This window comes from Caretta caretta, chromosome 1 (genome assembly GCF_965140235.1).
Source record: "Caretta caretta isolate rCarCar2 chromosome 1, rCarCar1.hap1, whole genome shotgun sequence".
Lineage (NCBI taxonomy): Eukaryota > Metazoa > Chordata > Testudines > Cheloniidae > Caretta > Caretta caretta.
Window position 1 is genome coordinate 312006126 of NC_134206.1, and position 18331 is coordinate 312024456.

Below are 18331 nucleotides of genomic sequence, written 5' to 3' on the forward strand. Positions count from 1 at the left end.
TATTTTAAAGCAGGTAGGCATGGTCAAGGCAGCTTGATTGCTTGATTGGCTGAGTGCTTGATTAGCTCAGCACTTTAAAATCTTCTTTAAAAAGATGTTGCTTCAAGAGCAAGAGCAAGATCAGAAGCTCTTCTATCATTGCTGTGGGGATAGTTTTTTGGTTTTTTTTGCATTTTTGCTACTGTTTGAAGAAATCTGTTTAAAAGATAAAAAAACAATTTTAAAACTCCAAGATGCTTTATACCGATCAGGATAAACTGATGATCTTTCTTTGGGTGTCACAAAATAACTCTACTTAACACTTCACTTTTTCAAAGAGTTACAACCATTAACTAATTATTCCTTATGATACCCTCCCGGTGTATGTTTTGGGAAAGCAAGCGACTGAGTGTGTGTGTGTATTTATAGACAGTAATGAGAGAACTTACTATCCCAGCTGAGATAGAGATATAGATCTGGGCGTCATTATAGATAGTATTTAAATCTAGCAGAGTGAGGTTTGCCCAAGGAGAGGATATAGAGAGAGAGAGAAGAGTGGGGCCAAGGACAGGCTCCAGGGGGAACAACAACAGACATCTGGAGAGTCGAAGAGGAGGAGGAGCTACAAGAGGATATGCAGAAGAATTGGTTAGGGAGGTAGGAATAGAACCAGAAGAGATGAGAAAATAGTGAGCTTGGGGAGGAGAGTTTTCAGTATAGTGAAGTGATCAAAATGTCAAAGGCAGCTGACAGACCAAGAAGGGTAAGAATGGAGTTGAGTTATTGATGAAGTGCCCAAGAAATTTAAAAAAAGAAGAAGAGGAAGATGGGGTGATACCTGGATAAGCAAGTGGGGTTAATACAGGCTTTTTGAGAGAATGAGATGAAGGGTGATGAAAAGGGAGGAGTTGAGAAGATCAGGAGACAGAACTGGATTGAAGGACATGCAAATGAGAGGAGGTTGGACACTTTAGAACCAGAGATCATGCTAAAGGAGGAGAAAATGGCAGGCTGTGGGAAATGGGGCAGAGAGAGGGGGATTGTTTTACACCAGCTCACATTGATTTTTTTTTGGAAGAAGAAGTGAGTCAGATATTGCAGGTTGAGGAGGGCGTTGAAAGCAGAGAATGCACTTGTGTGGAGGAATCATGCAGAACTAGTTTCTGGATTTTCTCAAGAGTCATTCAGGGCACACAAGCAGCAGCAGACAAAGAAGATGCAAGGAGTGAGCCAAGCCTGGGCATGTGTGGGATAAATACGGCTGTTTGAGAGAAGTGCAACAATACCTGAGAATGGATGAAAAGATAGAGTTGTGTGTGGAAACTATGGAGTCGATGTAAGAGTGAGGTAGGACAGGGAGGAGTGGATGGAGGGCATCAGGTAAAGTGTTATAGGACATTTTAATGTAGATTGCCAGATGGATTCCTTCCAAGCCCAGAAATAACCAAAAGATGCACTATTTGGTGGCTGCATTATGGTCTGCATGAAGTTATTGATATTTATTATTTTATGACACACACAAGTGTGCTAGTTGCTTCACAGAAAAACTTCAAAAGGACAGATCCTTGCCCCCAACACCTTCGAATCCAAATGGAAGACATAACCAGCAAAAAGAAAAACAAGGTGGTTAAAGTGGCCCATTAACACCCCTCCAGTCAGAGGGAGAAAAGAAATGGGGAGGGGGGAAGGTAAAGCAGCTCAGGGGAGTTGTTAGTGGATTATAGATTGTTGTAATAAGCCATAAACAGCCCCCTCCCCAACTGGAGAGGTGTTAATGGGCCACTTCACCATGAATGGTCCCTTGAAATATGTGCTAACTACAGGTGGTAAACAATTTGTTCCACCTTTTTTTCAGCTGTGACATTCTGTGGCCAGGTCTACATTACAGACTTATATGGGTATAATTATGTCGCTTAGAGCGTGAAAAAGCTATACCCCTGAGTGATGTAATTATACTGACCTAACCGCCTACCCCTCTGCGTAGACAGTGCTGTGACGAAAGGAGAGCTTCTACTATCGACATAGCTGCTGCCTCTTAGGGAGGTGGATTAATTATGCCAACAGGAGAGACTTCACTTAAGTGCTACAGTGGTACAGCTGCACCGTGTAGACCTGCCCTGAGTTAGTTTCCCAGATCTGAAGAAGAACACTGTGTAAGCTTGAAAGTTTCTCTCTCATCAACAGAAGTTGGTCCAGTAACAGATATTACCTTACCCACCTTGACTCTCTAATATCCTGGGATTGACATGACTAAAATAACACTGCATGCAGGCAAAAAGGAAGGGGAAGGTGAGAAAGGGGCACAGGTTATGTACATGTGGTTATTCCATTTAAGTAACACACTGGTCATGATGGTTCAAGAGGTTTGTTTTCTGTTTTGACTGAAACAAGGTGGTGCTTTCAATTGAATTCCTAGTAGGTGGTTGTCTACATCACATCTGACACCACTGTTTGGAGTTTCAGCAGAGAGGCTAAGGACTGAAAGAACATGGAAACTGAAATACCTTTTCCTCCTGGAGGTATTTCCTCCAGGTTCAGCTGGAAGGTGGGAAGAGTCTGGAGAAGCTTGCTGTACTTGTTTGGGTTTGGTCATCTCATTGGTTATTCACCAAATCACAACCCCTCTCTGCATTCGAATCCACCCTAAAATTCCATTTCTCTGCATTGCTGATAAGCAGCGAGTTAATGTAAACAAAGCACATTTTTACATACTCAAAAGAACCACCAAGATGTGTCCACTCATAACTAATCTCATTTCTCAGATAACTACAAAATCCCCATCCCCTTAGTCAGTCTCACTCACTGGGCATATCTGAAAGTAGACTGAAGCGCCTCAAATGTCCACCATGTCCTTGAATTTGTTCTGTAAAATTAGTCCATTTTAGTACTAGTTGTCATCCGATGAAGTGAGCTGTAGCTCACGAAAGCTCATGCTCAAATAAATTGGTTAGTCTCTAAGGTGCCACAAGTACTCCTTTTCTTTTTACATTTTCAATACGGTATAAAGAAATAATATTGGTGCCTGTGCTGTACCCATTTTGTAGATAAACACAGATTTCCACTGCTGTCAGTCTACGGCTCTTCCAACTACTAAAGTTCACTTTAAATCTGGAAGAAAATGCAAACACTTAGCCCTGGTCTACATTGCGGGGGGAGGGGGATTGATCTGAGTTACGCAACTTCAGCTACATGAATAACGTAGCTGATGTCGACGTACTTAGATTGACTTACCGTGGTGTCTTCGCCGCCGTGAGTCGACTGCTGTTACTCCCCCGTCGACTCCGCCTGCGCTGGAGTACAGGAGTTGACGGGAGAGCGCTCGGGGGGTCGATTTATCGCATCTAGACTAGACGCGATAAATCGATCCCCGCTGGATCGATCGCTGCCCACCGATCCGGCGGGTGGTGAAGACATACTCTTAATTAAATACAGTACAGTCATTGTTGGTATTTCAGCTGTTTTACTTACCGAGGAAAAAGAGAAAACCATCCAGGGATGAATCCAGGTTCTCTGGTAAACCACAAGAGGGCCATTAAAATGAACAGGACAAGGGTAGTGATTTCTGGGTAGCTGCAGCAAAAGCACAATTTGTTAGTGTCTGGATTTCCTTAAATTTAAATCTGTGCTTGTTTTGAAATGGCCTGGTGTTTTGCCGTCTCTGTTACCTTATTGGCCCAAGCTTTGTATACTCCTCTTTAATCACCTGTGCTGAGGCCTGTTCTCTGGCTGTTTTTTCCTTGCCACATCGGAACATTTCTTTGAAACTGGAATGTAAGTCAACAATAATGGAGTGTTATTCTTACAGGATAGTCACAGATCCCAACCTTTCCAGCTAATTGTACCAATTTACTAGGCTAAGATTTCAGTTCTACCAGCCAGTGCTCATTATCTCCTATTTCATTGTGCATAGTCTGAACTTTACAATACTGATTTGGAGTAACCTGAGCAGATTGGAGTCTACACAAATGCATGGGAGCTTGGCAGAAGCAGCAGCAAAATATACCCCAACACTCAGGCTTGTCATTAAGGGAGAGGAGGCAACCTACATCACTAGGTTCTATAAGGATGCATCGTGGTCTAGTGGCTAAGGCACTGGACTGGGAAATGAAGAGCCCTGGGAACTATTCCTGTAATGTACTGTCCCTTTAAATGTTTGAGCACTCTGCTCTCTGCAGTGGAAAACCTCACTTTTGTGTTAGTTTCAGTTTTGCGAGCACAGCAAACAGCTGTCTTTCTATCAGTTCCCTCTGTGTCTGTGACTCTCTCCTTCTCTGCTGGGTCCAGAAATATAACATTGGCCACACAGGATTTATATCCCATGAGCGTCCAGTGCTCCCATTACCTGAACAACAAAGAGAAAGAGTGAGCAGATAATACTGTGAAAGGGGAACAAAGTTCACCTAGAGGCACAGGGTAACAGACTTTTGTTCCTGGGAACTAGTTAGCTACAGAGGGGGAAGTAGGCAATTAGAAGCAGAACAAAGGAGCTGTTCAAACAAGACAGTGAAGTAGAAGCAAGCAGCCATCTTTGTTGACCAGGTGCAAGCAGGCAGGCAAACAGCCTTTAGCCTGCACTACAGCGTCTATAATCAGCAGAGGGAGCCCAAATGCAGCCAAAGGAAGAATTTTGAATTTTGCAGTATAAGAACACAGCCAGCAGAGGGTGATCCAGAGAAGATAGTGTACGATTGGGGGCGGGGGGAAAAGGTAAAGAAAGAATTTCCTCGTGGAAGAGAAGTCCAGGAGGTGCGAAGTTCTACAGGAGAGCAGTAAAAAGGCAGCTTTTATGGGCAATATTGGTGAATAATGGGTGATGTACCTCAAACATTCTGAGCAATTTGTAACCTGCAACACCATTCCAGATGGACAAAGAATTTCAGCCTTACTGACAGTGATGCCATATGGACTGCTGTGTCTCCAACTATGCCCAGAACTGCCACGTATGCTGCAATTACTGCAGCAATGCAGGAATATTTTTCTTCTATCCCATTGATGATAGCTGAATGATAGTAGTTTCATCAGTGACATCAGGGAAGTGGACAGTCAGTAGCACAGTTTGTTGCCGCTCTCAGGAAGTTGTCAGAGCATTGTCAGTTTGGAGAAACATTAAGTGATGCCCTGCATGACCAGTTAGTCTCTGGATTACACAATGACCACATTAGAATGAAGTTACTGGCTGTAACAGAGGTTACATTCAGAAAGGCTGTTGATGTAGCAGTTGCAATGGAAACCACAGAGATGGGATTCTCTGTGAAGGGATAAAATCCATATGCTGTTTATGTTACAACCTGCTATATAGACTGTGTCAGCTCTTTTTACAGGCCCCAAATCCAGAGCTTGGTCAAGAAGACGGAGGCCTAGCAAATAGTGAACAATATTAGCTAAGAAGCAGAACAAACAAAGGACAACCTTGCTTTTTGCTAAGATAAGCTTGGTCAGCAAGAAGCCAGGTGGAAATTATAATTGGGGGCTTTATCTCAAAGTTGCAAACAGACCAAAGGAAAGAAAGGGGCCCTGTTTCTTCTGTAGAAGTGGTGCCTTCCTACACACCAGCCTTGAGTTTATGGAAGAGGTTCAGACATGTCAGTATGAGATATGATATCCTCCCTCTCACAGATGTGCACCTCTCCTCCAAGCCATTGCCAGTGCCTGCCTTAGAAACACAAATGAACAACTAAAAGACAATCTTTATTGCTATATACTTTTCATTTGTCCTTTTGCTTTAACTCCTAGGTGTGTACCTGTCGGACAATCAGGGGAGCTACTTCATTCCTATGGATCCCAAATCAGAATTCAACATATATATTTTATACTAACACACTCTATATATTGTTTAAAGGAAAACACCTCTGTACTAATTAAGTGTCATGTGTTAACCTGAAACCATGGGCGAAAACATTATGTAATCTTTGACTATTGGCTACTGTGCTTATCTTGTCTTGCTGTTGGACCTATCCAGGGGTCTGGGACTGCCTACCCTGTCATTTCCCTCCGCCCATGGAAAATCCATAGAATGTATTGTAATCAATTGTTTGGCAGTGTCTCTGAGCCTAATAAGCAAGGTGACACTCCGCCAGCACTGTGCATAATAAACCCACATACTTGATTCTACACGGTGTCCATATTCTGTTCCTTCAGATGGGGGCTCATCCGGGATGCAAGCTTGTGAACTGATTGAGGAACTGAGACTGAAATCCCAAACGAGGTGAGTATGTTTAATTTACCACTTCATTAGGCCAGGGATAGAAGTCTCTTATCCCCTTTCAGACACATCTTGTTCTCACTTTTTAAATTTAAGTGCAAAGGAACCTAGACACGGGTAGTATAAACAGAGGGATTAATAAAGGTACCAGTTGGGAGGGGAGACATGTGCAAGAGGGTTATGTACTGTTTAAATTAAGGGGTGTGTTACAGAGGACTTGGACAAACCACCAGCAAGCGATTGGCTATGAGTTAAGCCCAGGACTGGCTGGGTACGCGAGCGGTAGGCAGTACAAACTGGTGGTCCCATTTCCTCATTGCACATAACATTGCAAGCCCCTAGGGGAGTGCCTCCCCCAACCCTCGGCATGTGATGTACATGCCTTCGAATAGCACAAGTCTCCAATGAGGCCGGCAAGGTACATCCCCATCAAAGCTGTCAGTGTGGAGATTTAGACCACAGTATTCAAAAGGGGAAACGTAAATCCCCATTAAGGCTGACATTTGTGGAGATTGAGACCACAGAAATAAGAGGGAAGATGTACATTCCAAACAAGGTCAGCAGCCAGGGTGAGTAAAAGCCCATGGCATCAAAAGGAGAGGCGATAATCAGCCCTTGAGAATATTTGGAGTGTAAACATGTCAAAACCCGACAAACAGCAGCTAAAAAAACAAACTATTCCACTGCCGGACCAAAGGCAGATCTGGTTACTTGGTGGAATAATCAGAAAAGTAACAAAACAGACAAGGCAGTAATAGTGATATTGGATATACTCAACCTAAAAGAAAGAGAAATTGCAACTTTAAAATCTGAGAATCAGGTTGTGAAGGATAAGAGTTTGTGCTTTAAACCATGTAATTGGCAGGAAATTGGAAAGATCCCAGAACAAAAGAACTACATTCACCATGCCTGGGACACACGCCCAGAGCAGAAGGGGGAGAGCCCACTCCCGGCATTTGTCAGCCAACCCCAACAACGGCGCCACTGATTAACTATCTGTGGGAAAACTCAGCAGCACAAGACAAAGGGGAGGAACAGAACCCCCCTCCATACATTATTTCATGTGAAAGGCCAAATTTAAGCCCCCAGAGAGCTAATGAAGGGGCACCACAAGGATTAATTGCCCCAGCAAGTACAGTGTATGGCTCGAATCAAAACACAGCTAAGAAGGTTCAGAAATGTTAAGGTGGAGGGTGAACAAGTAAGGGGACTCAGGACAGAAACCACTGAAATCTACCATCCCTTCACCCCACCCCCCCCAGGAAAAACAGGCACTGTTGTCTGATTTACCCAAACTCAAAAGCGATAACAAAAACACTGAGTTCTGGGACAAGCTGGATGGCCTTACTGAAATACACGGCCTCCATAGGAAGGATGTTCACATCCTGGTCAAGTCAAATGCCCCAGGGATGTGTGGGACAACTTAGACGATAAATGGGAGACGGGGCACTGGGCTGAAGATCATAGCCCCAAGCCTGCGGGAGGGGATTGGACTGGAGAACCAGCGGGACTTCCAAACCCAGAGGCAGGTACTGTAACAGACTTCAGGAATGCACTATCTGCTGCTCTAGGAGCCCAGGCCAGTAACTGGGGGGCTGCAATCAGTGGTTCAGCAGAAAGGGGAGTCTGCCATGTCCTATGCTGAAAAGAAATGAAATGCATTTCGAGCTTTTTCAGGTCTTGAGAATATAACATCCCGAGACCATGATGCTAAATTCTAAAGGAAGGGCTGTCTGCAGACCAACAAGCAGTCCTGGCATTAGGCATCTCAGTGGGAGAGACATACTCAGCAGTAATGAAATGGGCCACAGAAGTAGATAACAGGAAAAAAAGAAAGGTTGCAACAACCATCCCCTCTGAGGAAGTTGCAACAGTTCGTGCAGTCAGAACCACCATCTGCTTCACTTGCAATAAGCCTGGACATTTGGCACGTGACCGTAAAGATAAAAAAATCAAAACATGCAGTAATTGTAAAAGGAGCGGCCACCTAAAAGAAAGCTGCTTCCACCCCTCCCCCCCGGGTAAGAAAAGTCAGTGGCTGAACAAGCAGAATAAAACTGATACAACTAGCACCCAAGAACAGGAAAAGGATAAACATATGCAGGAGTTGCTCAAATTCCTGGTTAGCAAATAGGTATGAGTGGCCTCTGGGGCTGGAACTGAAGGCGACCCCAGTGGGGGGGCCAACCATGCAGTATGTTAATAGACACAGGAGCCTCGGTATTGATAACCAGCCAAGATCTCCCCTTCACCTTGGAACCATATGGATTGAAGTGGCGGGAGGGGGAAGATTAAAAGCAACCCTAAGACAGCCAGTAGAAATAGAATTTGTTTTTTCCTACCCCCCCCCCCCCCGACGTTCTTGTTAAACCCTGGATTTGTGCTGGAAATGGCCCACCTTGATTATCATGCACATTGTAGGGAGAGTGGTCAGTTTGGATGAGCTATTACCAGCAGGATAGTGAGTTTGTGTGTGTGGTTTTTGGGAGGCAGGTGAGGGGGTGAGAGAACCTGGATTTGTGCAGGAAATGGCCCAACTTGATTATCATGCACATTGTGTAAAGAGTTGTCACTTTGGATGGGCTATCACCAGCAGGAGAGTGAATTTGTGTGGGGGGGTGGAGGGTGAGAAAACCTGGATTTGTGCTGGAAATGGCCCAACCTGATGATCACTTTAGATAAGCTATTACCAGCAGGACAGTGGGGTGGGAGGAGGTATTGTTTCATATTCTCTGTGTGTATATAAAGTCTGCTGCAGTTTCCACGGTATGCATCCGATGAAGTGAGCTGTAGCTCACGAAAGCTCATGCTCAAATAAATTGGTTAGTCTCTAAGGTGCCACAAGTACTCCTTTTCTTTTTGCGAATACAGACTAACACGGCTGTTACTCTGAAACCTGGCTTGGAAGGGACCTCAGGAGGTCATCTAGTCCAACCCCCTGCTCAAAGCAGGACAAATCCCCAATTTCTGCCCCAGATCCCTAAATGGCCCCCTCAAGGACTGAACTCACAACCCTGCGTTTAGCAGGCCAATACTCAAACCATTGAGCTATCCCTCCACGAGTGTCTCATAGATAGGGCAGAGGAAGTTTTGGGAAAAGTTAAGGAAGGACCATTAGAGAATCCAGATATAGTTTTGTATGTAGATGGATCAAGAAAGTATGAAAATGGAGTGCCACACACCGGATGGGCAGTGGAGCTTGGTGACGGAACAGTGACAGCGTCAGGACAGCTGGATAGATCCAAGTCAGCACAAGAGGCAGAGCTGACAGCTCTCGCTGAAGCTCTGAGAGTGGGGGAGGGCAAGAGGCTCACTGTGTATACAGACAGCAGATATGCATTCGGAGGAGTGCATGATTACATGGATGAGTGGTCACGAAGAGGTTTTATAACAACAACCTGCAAGCCCATCAATAATATGGAGGCAGTTCAAAGACTAGCAGAAGCTGTCAAACTACCATCAGAACTGGCAGTAGTAAAGATAAAAGCACATAAAATCTCAAGTGAGGAACAAAAAGGAAATTACTGGGCAGATAAATGTGCTAAAGAAGTTGCACATGCAAGTCCTATTAAGGTCTGTGCAGCTACAGTACCAGAGGAAGAGGTGAATTTAAAAAAAACTATATGCAACCGTAAGCCCAGAAGAGAAAAGTAAATTGGAAGAACAAGGCTTTGTGTATAAAAATAACCTCTGATATGGGCCGAGGGGGGGGGGGGGCAGGGGGAAGATGGTAGCCCCAGAGTGCATATGGGCTCTGCTGCTCCGTGCCATCCACTCTCCAGCTCATCTGGGGTGGAGACAAATGAGGGCTGCCCTGGAACAATTTCTCAAAAGATGTGTGATGCACACAAGTTAATGTGGGGAGAAGGAAAAAAGTACCCCTGAATCACCAGCCACGGCCAGAGGGACCATGGCAGAATCTGCAAATTGATTTTACTGGACCCTTGCCACAAAGCAGGGGGTTCACTTATATCTTGGTAATTATTGACACTTTTACCCAATGGGTAGAGGCATTCCCCACTAAGAACTGTACTGCCACAACAGTGGCTCAGATCCTAGCAGAAAAAATAACACCCAGATGGGGTCTGCCATTGTCAATAGAATCTGACCAAGGAACTCACTTTACAGGGCGAGTAATGAAAGAGGCATGTAAGGCACTAGAAATAAAGCAAGGATTCCATATACCATACCACCCTGAAAGCTCAGGAATGGAGGAAAGAATGAATAGAACAATAAAAGCAGCCTTAACAAAAGCAGTACTGGACACAGGGAACGGGTGGGCTTGTATGCTCCCTGCTGAATTGTATCGGCTCAGAGGAAGCCCAAACAGGCTGACTCAGCTGACACCCTTTGAACTAATGACAGGAAGAGCAATGAGAATGCCTAGTAATGTGATCCTCCCTGCGGGAGGGGTTGGGGCTTTTTGCAGACAGGCTGTAGAATTACATCAGGGCACTGGAAAGAGAGTTAAAGGATTTATACAACCAAGTGAAAGAAAATCAAACCCAGCTGGATGTTAACAGCAGTTTGGACAAACCTGCATTTGAAGTTGGGGATTTGGTAAGGTGCTGTATTTACTCAGAAGTTAAAGGAATTTTAAAGCCAAGGTGGCAAGGCCCTATGAGGGTCCTTCTGACTACTAATACACATGCAAAGGTTAGGGACAAATTGGGAACTTTTTGGAGGCACCAAAATCAGTTAAAATTGTTTCAAACAGCAACTGTCAATATTAACGATGTTTCCACAGGTGTCTCCACAGGTGAACAAGAGGAAGTGGAAGAGGAAGGACTGAAGGGTGACCAGGGCAACCAGAGTGACCATGGGGAGGCTCCTGCTGTGGCTCCTGCTGTCCCTGTGGTGCATGAGGAAGGACGCAAATAGTGTGCCATGTGAAAAGGAGGACTGGGAGTGGGTCACTAACCCCAGTCCTCCGAGTTTGCTTCGCTTCAACTGCCACGCTAAGGAAACACTTAGCTTTTGCAAAACACGTGCAGTGGTCAATAAACAGCTCTGGCCAGAGGTAAAGGTGGCACTATGGTTAGGACATGAGCACACAGTGGAACGTAAAAAGGTCCAAATAAAATCATACACTGATGCTCATAACAATAGGAAGACTAGTAACATCACAATTTTAATAACAGCTGACTGCCCAGTTATTCGCTGGTGGCAGGTGCCAGAGATTATGGAGTTTTATGGAGGCATTTGGAAGGAATCATGGAAGTGCATGAGCTACCCCTTTGAGCAGGGTGACAGCCTTAGATGATGCTGTGGCCCTCTTAGAGGGACAGTGTCTATACTTAATGCAACCAGTGTCCGGATTACCTTTAAAGGGGGACAGCTGCATACTACTAGTGAAGGGGACTCAAAGTCCTGGGCTATCCCTCATTTGAACACAATTACATAGCATATTGCCACGATGGCTTGGGAGGAAACACATAGACCTCGGTACTGGAATTTGTGTGGGATTTTGTGCGAAAGAAACCAAACACTCATGAAAGATCATGTGCCAATTATACTGACATGGTACCTGTGAAGGTTGGGCCTGCTGATTCAGGATAGGGCTTACCACTTAAAGCATGGACCGAGGTAACCCCAAAGGCATGGCAAACGTCGTTAAACAATGGCCCAAATTAGAATGTCCATGACTGGTAACAACCAAGTTATCAGATACAGAGTGGAACCACCTGACTGTGTGTCATGCCCTGAACAAATCCCTGTTCTAGAACCAGGATTGGTAATGATAGGACCAACACTACCGGTCCTCACCTCGGTAGTATTCCACACCTACAGGGTCGAGGGGCATATTCCATTAGAGGAAGCGAACAGACAGTGTGCAAAGGTCAGGCCTCGAATGAGTAGAAATATTACTAGCCTAACAAACCAAATTGGTGAGCGCTTAACTAGACAGAAAAGGGGGTTACTAGATACCATTGCAGGATGTGTTGGTGCAGCTAATTCTGTTGGCAACACCTATAACATAGCACGCCAAGCTGAGAAGAGGGATCAACTTGAGTCAAGGCTGGCAGATGCTGTAATCTCTAATGCCTGGGGAGGACTGGATACTAATAAGGCCAGTCGATTGATCCTAGACAGTTTAAAGGATCTGTCAACCTCTGTATCTGTCAACCTCTGTCCACCTCATTAGATATAACAAAATACCTGGGTAAAGAAGTCACCACCCTGCTGATAAATGGTACCAAAATAAAGGCACTGGAAGAGAGTTGTTGGAGAGCAGGACAAACTTTGGCCATCACCACACGATCTCCTTGATGGCTGGATCCACCCAGCCCTTATGGAAGTGGTGGGACCCTATCTCCCCAGTACCCCTCCGTGGGCATGGGGAAACAGAGAATCAATGAGAGTCCAAAGACCAGTTTGGACAGGTCACAGTATACTCTTTAACCTTCTGGTACCTCTGGGCATCCCTAATTTCCAGCGAGCCAGGATGGTGACCTCCTTGCCAGAATGGAGGAGGGGTCATGTTATTAAGATAGAAGGCGTTGCATACTCCGAGGTCACTGGGAGAGTATTGTAGCCTAGTGAATGTTGCACCCACTCTGATAAGGAAATTCTGTGTACAAGCCCATATAATATTCTAACGAATCTGTCTAGGTTCGAAGTGGCCATCACTGAGAAACTGACGCACACGGAGCTGGTCCAAATGAACAGTACCTATTGGTGTGTGACTGCCCAGAACCACTCCATCGAGCTAAATGGAAAGCCCTGCCCCTCGAGACATCCATCGGTGTGCATGACAGTACCCCGAAGGGCGACCCTGACCGTTGATGGGACACGGCTCCACAGTACTCTGCCAACGATGGGTAACCTAACATGGGATCCGGAATGGCACTATGGCAGTAAGTATCTAGAGGAAGGTCTACAGGCCCTGCAGGCGAAGATCAAGGAGTTGGTGGCTGAGACCCAGAGGCATATTGAGGAAGGCTGTCTGAGATACAACCTGATAGAGGAAACCGTGGATCAGACCGATGTGAAGTACTCGAAGGCATGAAACCAGGCAGTGGAGGTTAAAGCGATGATTATGGTCAGTGCCATCTCAGGTGATGGCCCATACAGGCGCAAAATCCAGAGTTTGCTCAAGAAGACAGAGGTCTAGCAAATAGTGAACAATATTAGCTTAGAAGCAGAACAAACAAAGGACAAGCTTGCTTTTTGCTAAGATAAGCTTGGTCAGCAAGAAGCCAGGTGGAAATTATAATTGGGGGCTTTATCTCAAAGTTGCAAACAGACCAAAGGAAAGAAAGGGGCCCTGTTTCTTCTGTAGAAGTGGTGCCTTCCTACACACCAGCCTTGAGTTTATGGAAGAGGTTCAGACATGTCAGTATGAGATATGATATCCTCCCTCTCACAGATGTGCACCTCTCCTCCAAGCCATTGCCAGTGCCTGCCTTAGAAACACAAATGAACAACTAAAAGACAATCTTTATTGCTATATACTTTTCATTTGTCCTTTTGCTTTACCTGTGTACTAATTAAGTGTCATGTGTTAACCTGAAACCATGGGCGAAAACATTATGTAATCTTTGACTATTGGCTACTGTGCTTATCTTGTCTTGCTGTTGGACCTATCCAGGGGTCTGGGACTGCCTACCCTGTCATTTCCCTCCGCCCATGGAAAATCCATAGAATGTATTGTAATCAATTGTTTGGCAGTGTCTCTGAGCCTAATAAGCAAGGTGACACTCCACCAGTGCTGTGCATAATAAACCCACGTGCTTGATTCTACACGGTGTCCATATTCTGTTCCTTCACTCTGCAATTTAGCCTGCACTGAAAAGTTCATCTCGTGAATCAGCAAGACAGAGGACCACAGAAACATAAGGAATTTCCATGTGGCAGTTTGCACAAACTGTGCTTGCTGAAAAGGACTGCTGGGCACACCAAGTCACTTGCAGAAGGAGGGACACATCAACATGATCTGTCGCACAGTTCAACAACTAGTAGCAGAGTAAACATACATAAAAGACACCTGTGACAACTGAACCTAAGAAAGGATGGTAGTTGGGAATTCATAATGTAGAAAAAGACAAGAGCTGTAGTGACACTGATCAAGGCCTAGCACTGCATGTGTTATCAGAAGATGGAGTCAAAGATGGGATCTGGGTCACACCCTTGATAGAAGGAGTTCCTACAAGAATTCAGCTTAATACGGGGAGCTGCTGTCTCATTGATTTCTGCATCCACCTATCACCAGACTTTGTCACAAGTTCCACAAGAAGAAACATCCATGGTTTTGAAATGTTAGTCCTAAAAGGGATACTCCAGGTAAAAGTTCAACTATATGGACTATCAGTTGTTTTACCCTTGTATGTGACTGAACAAAAGTATCCACCATTATTTAGCAGATCTTGGCTTGAGATGCTCAAAGTGAATTGAACTGATATCAAGGCGATCACCAAAGCACTTCAAAATCTTCAAGAAATACTGGACAGACACTTCAAGCTCTGTTTCAAAATCTTTGGACAAAGCAACATGTCAGTGAAGCTCACTGTTAAGTCTGACAGCCAACCATAATATTGCAACCCCAGAGTTATGTCTTATGCTCTGAAGCCTCTAGTAGAAGCTGATTTGGACTGTTTAGTGAACATTGGAGTCTTGTTATTGGTTTCGCACAGTGCGTGGGCTACATCTATTGTACCAGTGTTCAAGAAGGAAGGCTCAGTCCAAATTTGTGGAGATCTCAAAGCGATGCTGAATCCAGTTTTACATGCAGACCAGTATCCTCAGATGAAGTATTCTATCTCAAATTTGAAGGATAGGTTACTCATCACTAGCACAGACATCCACAAAGAAACTGCTAAGGATAATGTGTTTTTGCTTATGAAGGGAATGGTACTACAGGGTATGGCATTGGATCAAAATAATCCCCAGTTTACACAATTCGTATCACGTCAATATGAATTATCTGTGAATCATAGTTGCATTTTATGGAGAATGTGAGTGAATGTTCCAAAATCACTTCAGGGTCAGGTTTTGGAAGCTCTTAATGAAGGTGATTTTGGCATTGTATGGATGAAGACCATAGTCTGGAGTCATATCTGGTGGCTGGGGACTGACAAAGCTATTGAGAGGAATGTAAAGTGCTGTACTATGTGTAAGCAAATTCAGCATGATCCTGACCTATCTCATCTACAGCCTTGGTCGTGGCCTCAGACTTCTTGAATATATATTCATGTGGACTTTGCTGGACCTTTAGAAGATTCCATGTTCAAAATGGCCAGAAGTTTTCAGAATGACTTCTACAACAGTCACTAAGACCATTGGACATATCTGTAGTTTGTTTAGCAAGTTTAGTTTACTGGTACAGTTGGTGAGTTACATTGGACCTCAGTTCTGTTCTGAAGAATTTCACAGGTTCCTAGCTTCAATTAAAATTCAGCACATATGCTCTGCACCATACTATCCTGCTACAAATCGACTAGCAGAATGCTTTAGGTAAATACTTAAGAATGCCTTAAAAACTAACAAATCTATTTTGAGTCATCAGCAGAAATTGGACAATTTCTAGCTTCTCTCCAGGAACCCTCCACATGCTACTACCCAGGAATCACCTGCATATTCTTTTCTTGAAGCAATATTTGTGTACCTGTTGGAACCTGCTACGTCCTGAAATTGCTTCATGTGTAGCCAAATTCCAAGCTATGCAAATTGATCAATCATATGAGACTCGTCACCACTGTTTTCAAGTTGGAGACTTAGCCCTGGACTACACTACAAGTTTAGGTCGAATTTAGCAGTGTTAGATCAATTTAACCCTGCACCCGTCCACACAATGAAGCCATTTTTGTCAACTTAATGGGCTCTTAAAATCGATTTCTGTACTCCTCCCCGACGACGGGATTACCGCTGAAATCGACATCGCTGGGTCGAATTTGGGTTAGTGTGGATGCAATTCGATGGTATTGACCTCCAGGAGCTATCCCACAGTGCTCCATTGTGACCACTCTTGACAGCACTCACAACTCGGATGCACTGGCCATGTAGACAGGAAAAGCCCTGCGAACTTTTGAATTTCATTTCCTGTTTGGCCAGCATGGCAAGCTGATCAGCACAGGTGACCATGCAGATCTCATCAGCAGAGGTGACCATGGAGTCCCAGAATCGCAAAAGAGCTCCAGCATGGCCTGAACGAGAGGTACTGGATCTGATCGCTGTATGGGGAGATGAATCTGTGCTATCAGAACTCCATTCCAAAGACAAAATGCCAAAATATTTGAAAAAATCTCCAAGGGCATGAAGGACAGAGGCCATAACGGGGAGCAGCAGCAGTGCCATGTGAAACTTAAGGAGCTCAGGCAAGCCTACCAAAAAACCCAAGAGGCAAATGCCCGCTCAGGGTCAGAGCCCCAGACATGCTGCTTCTATGATGAGCTGCATGTAATTCCTGGGGGTGCCCTTACAACTACCCCACACTTGTATGTGAACTCCTGCAAAGGAGTCTCATGCAAAAGAGATGAGGATTTTGGGGATGAGTAAGATGATGAGGAGGGGGAGGTTGAAGATAGCGCACACCAGGCAAGTGGAGAAACCATTCTCCCCGACAGCCAGGAACTGTTTATCACCCTGGAGACAGTACCCTCCCAACCTGGGCTCCTGGACCTTGAAGGTGGAGAAGGCACCTCTGGTGAGTGTACCTTTGTAAATATAATATACGGTTTAAAAGCAAGCGTGTTTAGTGATTAATTTGCCCTGAAGAATTGGGATGCGTTCGCGGCCAGTACAGGACTGGAAAAGTCTGTTAACGTGTCTGGGGATGGAGCGGAAATCCTCCAGGGACATCTCAATGAAGCTGTCCTGGAGGTACTCCCAAAGCCTTTGCAAAAGGTTTCTGGGGAGGGCAGCCTCATTGCGTCCTCCATGGTAGGACACTTTACCACAGCAGGCCAGTAGCATGTATTCTGGAATCATTGCATAACAAAGCATGGCAGCGTGTGGTCCCAGTGTTTGCTGTCATTCAAGCAACATCCGTTCTTTATCTCTCCGTGTTATCCTCAGGAAAGTGATATCATTCATGGTCACCTGGTTGAAATAGGGGAATTTTATTAAGGGGACATTCAGAGGTAGCTGTTCCTGCTGGGCTGTTTGCCTGTGGCTGAAAAGAAGTCATCCCTGCTGTTAGCCATGTGGTGGGGGGAGGGGTGAAGCGATCATCCCAGAGAATTGGGTGTGTGTGGGAGTTTAGTTGGGTTTATGCTGCACGTTAACCCAAAAACATCAGCCTCTCCTTTTAAATGGCCAATGTGTCTTTTTCAATTTTAATCTCCCTTTTTTTCCTCCTGCAGCTGCAAATGTTTCAACACTGTGACTAGCATCTCCATCCCAGAGGCTAGCACAGATAAGAAAGCAAAAAAACCGCACTTGCGATGAAATGTTCTCTGAGCTCATGCAGTCCACCCAAACTGAAAGAGCCCATCACAGTGCATGGTGGCAGACAACGGCAGAGTCCAGGAAAGCACAAAATGAACACGAGGACAGGAGGGATGCATGAGAGGACAAGTGGTGGGAGCAACAGGAGAGGTGGCGGGATCAAGAGGAAAGGTGGCGGCAACATGATGAAAGGAGGCAGGATGCAATGCTGAAGCTACTGGAGATTCAAACTGATATGCTCTGGCGTATGGTTGAGGTGCAGGAAAGGCACAGACCGCCACTGCAGCCCCTGTGTAACCAACCGCCCTCCTCCCCAAGTTCCATAGCCTCCTCACCCAGATGCCCAAAAACGCGGGGGGGGGGAGGGGGCTCCCTCTGGGTACCCAACCACTCCACCCCAGAGGACTGCACAAGCAACAGAAGGATGGCATTCAATAAGTTTTGAAGTGCAGTGCAGCCTTGTCCTTCCCTCCTCCCCCACCCATCCCGGGCTACCTTGGTAGTTATCCCCCTATTTGTGTGACTAATTAATAAAGAATGCATGAATTTGAAACAACAATGAATTTATTGCCTCTGCAAGCAGTGATCGAAGGGGGGAGGGGAGTGCGGTTGGCTTACAGGGAAGCAGAGTGAACCAAGGGGGTGGGTTTTCATCAAGGAGAAACAAACAGAACTGTCACACTGTAGCCTGGTCAGCCATGAAACTGGTTTTTAAAGCTTCTCTGATGCGCAGGGTGCCCAGGTGCTCTTCTAACCGCCCTGGTG

General features: G+C 45.2%; 1 protein-coding gene and 1 long non-coding RNA gene across 7 annotated transcripts in view; one reads left to right on the forward strand and one right to left on the reverse strand.

The window, feature by feature from the left end:
- Positions 1–18125, forward strand: part of LOC125630676 (uncharacterized) — a 58433-nt gene extending 40308 nt beyond the window's left edge. The window contains exons 3-5 of one of the 4 annotated variants that reach the window (XR_012666542.1): positions 5713–6184; positions 10929–11201; positions 12794–18125. This is a non-coding gene — a long non-coding RNA (uncharacterized LOC125630676). Of the gene's footprint in view, positions 1–5712; positions 6185–10928 lie in introns of all 4 variants that reach the window. The other 3 variants (XR_007354740.2, XR_012666541.1, XR_012666543.1) reach the window with 3 other exon arrangements.
- Positions 1–18331, reverse strand: part of SLC13A1 (solute carrier family 13 member 1) — a 67975-nt gene that overhangs the window by 10396 nt on the left and 39248 nt on the right. For all 3 annotated transcript variants that reach the window (XM_075124455.1, XM_048836914.2, XM_075124454.1), the window contains 2 exons: positions 3645–3743; positions 3448–3549 (listed from right to left, as the gene is read on the reverse strand). In XM_075124455.1, coding sequence (XP_074980556.1) covers positions 3448–3549; positions 3645–3743 — 201 coding nt within the window. The remainder of the gene's footprint in view (positions 1–3447; positions 3550–3644; positions 3744–18331) is intronic.